The following is a 12,330-nucleotide window of genomic DNA, read 5'->3' as shown; positions in this document are numbered from 1 at the left end:
TATCATTCATTTGAAATCAGATTTTGTGTTAGTAGCAATATTGGGATATGTGAAATTTGAAGGTAATCGGGTGCTTATTTCGTATTTCATGAGAGATATAATTATTCAAAATTTTAATTCGCTGCGCGGAGTTACTAGAAGTAGTTGGCCTATATATTTCAGCTTCATGCCAGATCTTGTGTTGGTAAAACTATTGAGATGCGCGAAACTCGAAGACAATCGGACTCTTATTTCAAATTTTATATGGGTTTTCCATATTCAACTTGTTGACCCTTTCTGGGGGAGGTACTTGATAAAGAGGGCCGATATTGTCCATTTTGGAACCTGACCTAGCTCTGATAAAAATATTGGGATTTGCAATGCATGATCCTTTCTCTTTCTAGGAGGTACATTTATTTGAAAATTTCGACCTTTTGTGGGGGAGGTACCAGGAGGAGTGGGCCGATATTTCTCATCTTCCAACTCGATCTATGTTTGATAATAATATACGATGTATCAGGTTTGGACCAAATCGGATACTCCCTTCGAGGGTGTGCACCAGCCAGACGGACGGACACTGCTAGATCAACTCCAAATGTCCGAATATGTATTTGTTGCAAATAAACCTAGGGTCTAAAACCGTTATTTCGAATATCCTCTGTAGCCACCATATGACTGAGTGTTTAAAGACGTTTAATGTCTCTGGAGATACACTATAAGAGGCTACGTGAGCACAAAAATTAAACTTCAGAATAACGTAACCCCTTTTAAGATTGCCACTGTCGTAGAAAAATGTCATTAAAATAATCAAAAATTCGAATATCGGCGCTATGAAAAATGTGGACCTATATAGACAATGTTCTGCCACCCAAGGTGGGACTTATTACGAACTACAAATACCGTTTTTTTTTTTAATTCTGTTAGATAATGTGGTCTTATCGTAAAAATGCCGCCTTTTATCTTGGTTATACGAAAATTCGGGAAATACAGTTATATGGGAGTGCGGACCTATACTAGAGCTCAGATTTGTTTGTTTTTAATCTGTTGATGAGAAGGAGTTTTTACGGGTTGCTCCCGTTTGGAAAATAGAATTCAGAGTCGAAATATTCGAATTAGAGTAATCGTTCACCACAACAGTAACAACAGACATTTGTTCAAAAGCTTTAGGCAATTCGTAGAGTACTAAAATGTATTAAAAAGTGAATACATTGTGTTGGACAAACGGCATGAGCTAGGATTCTGAAACGAGTCGCCGATAGAGTGCAGGATAGATATTCCAAATAGATTTTTGAAATTGGAATCTTAAGGTTACAAAAAGTTCTAAAATGGCACACAATTTCTAAAATGGTTGCATTTGGTATTATGTAAACATACAGAGCTAAAAACTTGAAATTGGGTGTGAGAATCAAGGATGGAGAGTAAGTTTGATCTATGAAGGTGGCTTTAGAAACACGTAAAAAATTTGGAACAGCTTGATTTAGGGAATTGAGATAAGGAGGTGGTTTTAGAAAGTGTACCATATTGTACGAAAAGTGCTAAACTTGGTATTAGGTGAAGGGATAGAACTGAAATATCATATTAATGTCTCTGTTCGTATATGAGATTGGGATACAGAGGCGGTTTTAGAAATATGTTCTATAGATGTACAAAAAGTACTATAATGTACTAAATTGGGTTAATTCGGTTAATTTATAAATATGAAATCCTGAAATTTTATACGGATGTAACTGTTGGTGCCTGTGGTTGAGAGAAGGATCTGGTTTTAGACTATAGAGCTGAAATTCTTAAATTTGATCCTAAGGTCTCTGTTAGTATTAGAAATTGAGATATGGAGGTGATTTTGGAAATGTGTACTATATGTGTACGAAAAGTACAAAAAAGTACTAAATTGGGAATTCGGTTAAGGGATAGAGATACAATTCTGAAATTCGAAATTTAGATCAGCGATGGTCTTATATTTCTACGAAAATTACCTAATAGTACTAAATTTGGTATTGAGTGAAAATATTGAACTGGAATCCCGATGGAGATATAGAGGTGGTTTTGGGAATGTTTACTATGATTGTACGAGAAGTACTAAATAGTACTAAATTTGGTATTGGGTGAGGGAAAAAAGCTGAAATATTGAAATTTGATATTGAGGTCTCTGTTGGCATCTGGTGTTGAGATCTGGTGGTATTTTTTCCAATGCGTTCTATAATTGTTCGAAATGGTATTAAATTTGGACCACTGTCGGTGTTTGGAACAGAGAGATGTAGAATGTTTTGGATATATGTGGACTAAATGTTATTAAATTCGGTATTGGGTGTAGGGAAATGTGCAAATTTAAAAAAAAAAACTAAAATCATAAAATACCGAATATAGGGAGTTACCGTTACATTCGACCAATAGAAGTCGAAACATGGCACAATTCCGGTGAAGCGACATTAAAATCATCAAATTACCGAATATCTGGAGGAACAATTGTATGGGGGTTACACGAAGACATGGACCTGAATATACAATTTTAAATCACAGGCTGCAGTACCCACTACGAACTTAAAATACGAAATTTGAAACAATTCCGGTGAATCAAGTCGCTAAAATCATTAAAATATCGAAGATAGGGAGGCACCGTTACATTGGGGCTATACAAAGACGTGGACCTATACGTGCAATTTTCTGTTATAGGAGGTAGTACCCATTAGAAACTTCAAACTGCAAATTTGAACAGCTATATGAGCAGTATATCGAAATAAAGACCTGCAGTTATAATCCCTAACAACATCCCTAAATCGATATAGAATTTCAAGCTGATTACGAATATACATAGTTTGTGGGTCTAAAATGTATTTTTCGAGATGTTACATACGGAATGAGAAGCTTACTATCATCCATACTATGGAACATATCTGAAATTTTATGGCGGACCTTTCACTGACGAAGTAGCAGGCACTGACTTAATATTATTTTAATAAACCCATTTTTTTGTAAGGAGATTTTGGTTGGGTTGTTGGTCCGGTATCCCGATGTCAAAATTTTTGATTCATACCGGTTATTAAAAAATTATTCATTATTTAGAAAATGTTAATTACGAACTTTTGGTTAATTGAATGATTTTTAATTTCCAATTAACTTTATTTTAGCTGTTCGACGTCGTCGTCGTTGTTGCTGTTGTTACAAAGTAAGCTAACAATATTTTGATATCTGAATTTATATCAAGGTAGGTATAAGAAAACAAATAAGTATGTAGATATCTCTGTGTGTGTACAAATCATATTGTGTGTACTGAATAATAACAACAAAAACAACAACAATTCAACTACCACGTTGAAGATAAAATAAAATAAAACAAAATAAATAAATAACAACAGAAAAAACTGCTGACGTTGTAAAAAGGCCTGACTGGTGCTGTTGACGCTGTCGCCAGTAGATGGCGTAAACTTTTGTGGAACACTGTATAAACAACAGCAACAACAATGGGAGCACACCGTTTGGTAGATTGATAAAACAGAACAAGTTAAAAAGCAGTAAATTCGGCCGGGCCGAACTTTGAATACCCTCCATCATTTGGAACAAATTTGGAAATTTTCAAAAAATAAAATTAAATTAAAAAAGATAGTAGTAATATTGGGGTCTATACGACGTGGACTTACATAGGCATTGTTTGTCATAAGCCATTACTATATTCAAATTCGAAACTTGAAATAAAGGGTGAATAATGACGTTAAAATCAACAAAATACCGAATATTGGGAGGTACCGTTATATGGGGGCTATACGAAGACGTGGACCTGCTCAGACGATTTTCTGCCTTAGGCGGTAGTATCCATTTCGAACTTCAAATACCAAATTTGAAACCATTCCATTTAATAATGTCGCTAAAATCATCAAAATACCGAATATCGGGAGGTACCGATATATGGGGTCTATATGAAGACGTGGACCTGCACAGACAATTTTCTGTCTTAGGCTGTAGTATCCATTTCGAACTTCAAATGCAAAATTTGAAACAATTCCGTTGAATAATTTCGTGAGTATTGTACCTAAAATCGTCAAAATACCGGATATAGGGAGGTACTGATATATATATATATGGGGCTTATACGAGAACCTGGACCTGTATAGACAATTTTCTGTCACAGACTTTAGATTCCATTAAGAACTCTAAATACGTAATTTGAAACAATTCTGGTAAATAATGACGCTAAAATCATCAAAATGTCGAATATAGGGAGGTACCGTTATATGGGTGCTATACGAAGACGTGGACCTGCACAGAGAATTTTCTGTCTTAGGCTGTAGTATCAATTTCAAATTTCAAATACCAAATTTAAAACAATTCCTTTGAATAATGTCGCTAAAATCATCAAAATGCCGATTATTGGGAGGTACCGTTACATGGGGGCTATACGAAGACGTGGACCTGCACAGACAATTTTCTGTCTTAGGATGTAGTATCCATTTCGAACATCAAATACCAAATTTGAAACAATTCCGTTGAATAATGTCGCTAAAATCATCAAAATACCGAATATCGGGAGGTACCGTTATATGGAAGCTATATGAAAACGTGGACCTACATGGCCCATTTACGAGCTTAACCTGCCTACTGGAAAAATAAACATGTGTGCACATTTTTAGCCTGCTATCTCAATTCGTTCGAAAGATAGCGTGCTTAAAACAGACAGACGGACAAATAGACAGACAGACGAACAAATAGACACACAGACAGACATCGCTAAATCAACTTAGAATTTTACGCTGATCAAGAATATATATATACTTTGTTGGATCTGACATGAGTATATCGAGGAGTTACAAACTGAATGACACAGTTAATATACCCTCCATAGTATGGTGGAGGATATGAAAACACAAGAAATGACTGGCTGTTGGTGATGTTGGGTTGGTAGTAGTCGTGGAAGACGTCGACGTAGTGGTGTTAAGGTAATGTTGTTGTTTTTGTTTGCCTTCGATCAACAATCAAAGGTGTAGGGGAACGAGGAAACCCCAACAGAGACGGCACGGCACGCCAGAGTTTAATAATGCATACAATGTGCCACAATGAACAACACAGCACAACAACAAAATACAACAACAACTCTAATACACAGTTAGCGCGTTGTTGAGATTGTAAAACACAACGCAATACAATGCGACAACGAGGACACCGACAGCGTACGTATGTAAGTACGTCGCGTATACGCGATGTCTGCTGAAAATGACGACGACGACGATGGGGGGACGCCGTTTTGTAACAACAAACGGGCGTGTTTGATAAGTAAAATATACAACAAAATAATAACAGCAACAACAAAAAAAAAACAATCACACACTTTCTACAACGTGAAAGCTTAACATTAAGGCGCACACAGCGAACCGCACAACTACGGCAACGACAACACAACACAACACGCTGGCATTAACATATGCTTGTCGGTCACGCGTGAGCCGATATTTTCATAATATTCACAATCACACACACACACTTGCACAACGTTCACGTTCAACGGCAAACGCGAAGGTAAAAACCAGGAAACACGCGATGGAAATCAGTTGTTTTTCCGATTATTTCTTGGTATTTTTCTTGTCGTTGTTGTTGCTTTCAAAGAAAGATTTTCTTTTTTATCATCAGCTGTTTTTTTTCTTGTTTTTGGTTTCTTCTGTTTCTTCTTTGTGGTGGCCGAAAACTGATGACGAAGGCAAGGTGAGGGCACAACTACGAAAAAAAAATAGGTGACAAATATCTTCTCAAGCAGACGAAGGATAAACAAAATCGGAAGTAATTGATTGTTGCTGCTACCTCTTGACAACGCATCAATAAATAAGAACGCGTGAACGCTACAACAGCATAACGTAAAACACAACCACGTCGCAACACATACGCTTCTTCTTCTTCTCCTTCGTCAGTTAACAACGAACGAACAAACAAAATCTCGGCCGTCTGCTAAAGAAACCGTCGAATGACTGAAATAATCAAACAATTGGTAAGATGAAAGAGGCCCCACAGAGTGGTGGCAAACTAATGAAAAAAAGAGTTTGCTCTCACACTCACTCACTCTCTCTCGTGATTGCTATTTGAGTGTGTGTTTGTTTGACGTATCATTAATTGATTAGGGGGAGGGGGTGAACGATTCAAATTCATGGTAAATTATCTCAGCTGTTTTGTATGAGGAGGGCTTTATCTGATTCTCTCCCTCTCACTCATTTATTTACGTTGGGGAATTAATAAAAAAAACAACAACAAATATAAGCAATACAATAACAACTAATAATCGAAGAGAGTGAACTAGACAATATCAATGTAAACAAACAGTGATGCTAACCTATTTTGTTGGAAATCACGAATCTAGTTTTAATTTGTATGTAAAGGGTGATTTTTTAAGAGCTAAAGGTAAGCTTTTCAACAAAAAATACATAAAAATCAGAAAAATACATGAAATCTTTTCGAACTGATGCCACAGTCCATATATGCCAAACGTTGACCGCGACTGTGTCAACATCCGCTCTTTTCAATATTTCGGCCGGTGAGCTGTCTAAACCAGTGTTGCCAAATAGATAATACCTAACAAGTAAAAAGCTGTAAGTTCGGCAGGGCCGAACTTTGAATACACTCCACCAATTGGTACAAATTTAACAATTTAAAAAAAAAAAATAAAATCCGTTAAAAATTCTGTTAAAATCTTAAAAATACCGAATGTAGCCGTATATTAGCGTCTATACGACGACTTGGACCTGCATAGGTAACTTTTGTCACAAGCTTTTACAATATTCAAATGCGAAACTTGAAAAAAAATCTGTTTATAATGTAGCTAAAATCATCAAAATACCGAATATAGGGAGGTACCATGGGTGTTATAAATGAACCTGCCCAGACAATTTTCTGTCATAGGTTGTAGTATCCATTACGAACTTCAAATACCAAATTTGAAACAATTCCGGTGAATAATGTCGCTAAAATCATCAAAATACCGAATATCGGGAGGTACGGGTATATGGGGGCTATACGAAGACGTGGACCTGCACAGAAAATTTTCTGTCATAGGATGTAGTATCATTACGAACTTCAAATACCAAAATTGAAACAATTCCGGTAAATAATGTTGCTAAAATCATCAAAATACCGAATATCGGGAGGTACGGTTATATGGGGGCTATACGAAGACGTGGACCTGCACAGAGAATTTTCTGTCATAGGCTGTAGTATCCATTACGAAATTCAAATACTTAATTTGAAATAGTTCCGGTAAATAACGTCTCTAAAATCATCAAAATACCCAATATCGGAAGGTACCGTTATATGGGGGCTATACGAAGACGTGGATCTACATGGCTCATTTTTGGTCTTAGAATGTAGTATCCATTACGAACTTCAAATACCAACATTGAAACAATTCCGGCAAATAATGTCGCTAAAATCATCAAAATACCGAATATCGGTGGTTAGCGTTATATGGGGGCTATACGAAGAAGTGGACCTACACGGCCCATTTTCTGTTTTATGCTGTAGTATATAAGGGTATAAAAATCACACTTTTTATATAAAAGAGCTCAGTGATGAGTGAATGACTTACAGTCATCAATGCCCACGGGAAACGATTGAAGCTAGAATGTTGCTATTTTGCATGTAGGTCAGTATTGGTGTGTATGGGTGAGATAAGGCTGGTTCTTTGGAAATTCGAAGTGCACTACTAAAAGGTACTAAAATTGAATCCAATGTAATGGGCAAGCTAGAATTCTGAAATTTACATTTTGGGTGGCTGGTATGTAGGATAAATGCACCAAAGGTTTTTCGAACTACAAATCATTAAATTTGGTACCATTTGGTATTAGGTGCAAGGATAGAGCTAAAATCTTGACATTTAGCATAGGAATTAAGTTTGGGGAGTAAGGATGATATAAGGAGGTGGGTTTAGAAACGCGGATTGGATAGTGTAAGAACTGTACTAAATGGGATTAAGTTTGGTACAATTTGTGTTTGGGTAAACGGATGGAGCTGGAATTTTTACAGGTTAGTATTGGGTTGTGAGGTAGAGGTTTGAAGAGGGTTTTGGTGAATGTGTAATGTAGTAAAAAAAAAGTACGATTAGTTCTATACGGTACTAAATTGGGTGTATGAGGAAGAAATATAGTTGGAAATCTAATATTTGGTATTAGGGTCACATTTTGTTAGGTGGGGTTGAGATATTTTGAAATATGTACTAAAAAATACTAAAAGTACTAAATGGAATTAAATTTGGTATATGGGAAAGAGCTGGGAATCTGAAGTTTGGAATTAGGGTCCTTGATGTTGACTTGACTCTTTGACGAACCAAAAGGTTTTTGGAAATTCGAATAATAAATGTACAAAAAGTACTAAAATGTGCCAAATTTATTTTTATTTGAAATTATGGGAACTGATTGAGGTATGTTCTTGAAATTTGTGTTTGCAAAATTTAGTAAGTTTAAGAACAGTACTAAATGGCACTAAATTTTGTTTTGGTTGAACGGACGGAGCTGGAAATTTCTAATATTGATATTGGGGTCAGTGCTGGAGAGTAGGGTTAAAAAAAACTAGGTAGGTCTGGAAAAGCGAGGTAAAAAAGTACGAGAAATACTTAATGGTATAGTGCTTAAAAAAATTCGAGTCATTGTTGGTGTGTAGGGTAAAAAGAGATCCTAAAAGTTTACGAAAACTAAGAAATGGTTCGAAAAGTAAAAAAGACGATTTCATCGAAACCCGCATCGTAGTGGCCAAAAATTGGCTCGTGAGCTGAACATATCGCAATATTCCATTCGGCAAATATTAGAAAATGAGCTCAGGGTAAAGCCATCAAAATTCCAAAAGGTGCAAAAACTTTCACCGCAACTGAAAGAAAATAGACTCAAAAGAGCTAAAGAGTTGCTTCGCTTGGCCGAATTTGGTTTTCTCCGATGAGAAAACATTCGTTGTCCTGCAGTTTGTAAACAAACAAAATGATCGTGTTTACTTGCCAAAGAGGTCAGCTGCACCTTCAATTGGCCACCAGAACTCAAGCGCCGGCCATGGTGATGGTGTGGCCGCCATAACAACCGATGGTCGCTCTCCGCTCGTACTAATCGACCGTGGCACCAAAATAAGTGCCTAATATTATTCTGGAGGGTACGGAAACATTTTGGCCGCAAATCTTGGATATTCCAACAGGACTCAGCACCATCGCACTTAACACGCGCCACCCAAGAATGGTCACAAAATGAGGTTCCTCGCTTCATTTCCAGCGCACAATGGCCACCAAAATCTCTGGATACCAATCCGTTGGACTATTATGTCTGGAGTATTTTGGAAAGGAAAGCTGGCACTAAAAGTACCAAAGTGTCGATCACCTCAAGCAAGTGCTTCGCCGGGAATGGGCCAAAATACCGCAGAGCAACATTCGGGCAGCGTGTGAAGGTTTCATTGGCCAAATCGAACACATCTAAATTTATTCTAAAATTTGATACTATTTCCCACATTTGTTGCTTTCATTCAATAAAATTTAAAAAAAAAATGTAAAAATTATGGGGTTTGACATTTTTGTAGTTTTTTTTTATCTCACTCTGTATGGTACCCTTTGTATTTGCCACTCTTGGTCTAAAGGGGTGACATAATGCTAGGTTTTTGGAAATTCGTACTAGAACCAATAATACCTTTTTTTACTTTTCGTTCTAGAACGAATTTCCAAAAACCCAGCATTATCTGACCCTTTCGGACCTAGATTGACCCTCACCAAAAATTTCAAGATTCTAGCTTCAGCCGTTTCGTCGTTTATGAATCATTAAGCCAGTCAGACTATTACTTTAAATATATTCATTTCTAGGGTCTTTAGTGAGTGTACCTATTCTTTTGAGCAGGTGTGTATGGTGGTCTATGCTCAAATTCAACTCTTGTTGATTCTTTTCCAAAACAATTTTTCTGTTTGTGTTCTAAGATAGCATATTAACAGTATAAATATTGGAAATTGTGCTAGCGTTTGGTATAACGTGACACTCTTGATTCTCTTATTTTTTAAGAGGTTGAATTATCTCAAGTCCCAATTACCAATTAATCATTCCACGATATTAGATTGATGTTGTCAAGAATTTGGTATCAAAGGTAAATATTAAAACAAAAATAATTTCAATTCAAAAGATAAAAAGGAAAACAAAAAACCTATTAATGATAAGAGGACGATTCAAATAATGGAGTTCAAATAAAAACGTTTTTTTTTTTAAAATAATAAAATAATAAATAAATAATTCACTCACAACTCATAACCACATTAGCAATTTGCATAGCTGATAAATGAGAATGATGAGAATTGTTAGAAGGGCTGTTAACAGCAAAATAATGAGGCAGCGTTCTTTTCCGGTCGTTTGTGCTTTCATCGTGGCAGGCGAATTTTGTCTTTCTTGGCTTTGTTAATTTTTTTTTTCTTTTTATTTAATTTTTTTTTTTTTTTTTTTTGGTGACACACTCGTTTCTTAATACCACAAATGTTTAATTGAAACTAAAGTGCAATTGGTATTTTAACCCACCTTCGATCGGTCTGGCTAAAATGTTTGCCATGCAATGGATTCTTATCTTTGAAATACGGTTTGTTCTCTCTCTTTCGATACGGGGTAACCTTTAGCCATAATAAATGATTCATATTCGAGATAAAAAAAAAAATAGAAATATTAATAATTACACTGCACTGCCATGACAATAACCACCACCCACCCACTTCGTTGGTTAATTAATAAAAGTTATATAAATATACTAACAATAATAATAATAAAAATTATTACAAATATGGATAAGGAGGTGGCGATATCGACAAATTCATAATGTAATCTGGATAATATTGGAGGAATTTCTTTGAAGAATAACAATCTATGTATTAATAAACAAGGAAAGCAATTGAACGACTTAATGAATTGTGAACGCTCTGATGAAACGGCTGCAGCTAGAAACTTGAAATTTTGGGTGAGGGTCACTCTTGGTCTGAAGAGGTCACATAAGGCTGTGTTTTTGGAAATTCGTACTAGAACGAAAAGTATTACGAGGGCGGTTGGGTAACTTCTTAGCCTATCAATGAAACTGAATAGTTAGTTTATCAAAAATAATTTTATTTTTCAATATAATCTCCTGAAACTTCTATACACTGAGTCCAACGCTTTTCTAGCAATTCTATCCATTGATTAATATGGGTTTTCTCAAGGTCTTCAAAATAATGGTCTAAAACCGTAATTATATCTTCATTTGACGTAAACCGCTGGTAAGGATTTTTTTAGATTTGGGAACAAGTAAAAGTCACTGGGTGCTAAGCTAAATCAGGAGAATAAGGTGGGTGGTGGTCAAGCAACTCGTACTTTCATTCGTTGATTTTAGCCATTGTTAAAACACTCTCGTGCGCTGAAGCGTTGTCTTGATGAAAAATTATTTTTTTTTTTTTGTTGTAAGCCAGGACGTTTTCCTCGAATTTGTACATTTACTTTATCCAACCGTTTGGAATACATGGTGAGATAAAAAAAACTGAAACCAACTTCAGACTGCTGTCATTTCTAAGCCTTTAGTCTGACAGCTGTTAAAATTATTCCAGTGACAGCTCATTATATTGTTTTCAAGCGTACAAAAGTATTTTAGTAAAAATTTTCAAGAAAAAAAGTTATTCGTGATGGAATTCAAGCGTGATAGTGTGATTTCTTTATATTTGGCTGGAAAACCACAAGTGGCTATCGTTAGAGCACTCCAACATTTTAATTTGAATAAATCTTTTTTGTCTCGTACCATCGCTCGTTAACGTGATACTGGTAGCGTAGCCCGACGTCAAGCAAGTGGATGGAAGAGAACATCAACATCAGCAGAAATGGTTTGAAAAGTAAAGAAGCGACTTGATCGAAACCCGCGTCGCAGTGGCCGAAAAATGGCTCGTGAGCCGAACATATCTCAATATTCATTCGGCAAATCTTGAAAAATGAACTCGGTGTAAAGCCATTGAAATTCCAAAAAGTGCAAGAACTTACACCGCAACAGAAAGAAAATAGACTCAAAAGAGCTAAAGAGTTGCTTCGCTTGGCCGAAAATGGTGAACTGTCAAATTTGGTTCTTTCCGATGAGAAAACATTCGTTGTCCAGCAGTTTGTAAACAAACAAAATGATCGTGTTTACTTGCCAAAGAGGTCAGCTGAAAATGTGCACCTTCGGTTAGCCACCAGAACTCAAGCTCCGGCCATGGTGAAGGTGAGAGCCGCCAAAACAGCCGATAGTTGCTCTCCGCTCGTGTTAGTCGGCCTAATAAAAATAAATGCCTAATATTATCGCGAAAATATTCTGGAGGTGTATTAAAGCCTTGGACACGCAAACATTTTGGCTGCAGACCTTGGACATTCCAACAGGACACAGCACCATCAC

General features: G+C 36.3%; 1 protein-coding gene across 8 annotated transcripts in view; it reads right to left on the bottom strand.

The window, feature by feature from the left end:
• The window catches only part of LOC101895716 (PAN2-PAN3 deadenylation complex subunit PAN3-like), an 88,608-nt gene that overhangs the window by 40,317 nt on the left and 35,961 nt on the right, over nt 1-12,330 (bottom strand). For 2 of the 8 annotated variants that reach the window (XM_059126000.1, XM_059126004.1), the window contains exon 1: nt 10,203-10,245. The exons of 4 other annotated variants lie outside the window; for them this stretch is intronic. In XM_059126000.1, coding sequence (XP_058981983.1) covers nt 10,203-10,230 — 28 coding nt within the window. In that variant the 5' untranslated portion in view covers nt 10,231-10,245. Of the gene's footprint in view, nt 1-5,763; nt 5,909-10,202; nt 10,246-12,330 lie in introns of those variants that run through there. 2 more of the 8 variants (XM_059126001.1, XM_059126005.1) reach the window with 1 other exon arrangement.

The sequence above is a fragment of the Musca domestica genome, unplaced genomic scaffold (assembly GCF_030504385.1).
Source record: "Musca domestica strain aabys unplaced genomic scaffold, Musca_domestica.polishedcontigs.V.1.1 36, whole genome shotgun sequence".
Taxonomy (NCBI): domain Eukaryota; kingdom Metazoa; phylum Arthropoda; class Insecta; order Diptera; family Muscidae; genus Musca; species Musca domestica.
This window is presented reverse-complemented; position numbering and strand designations above follow the sequence as displayed.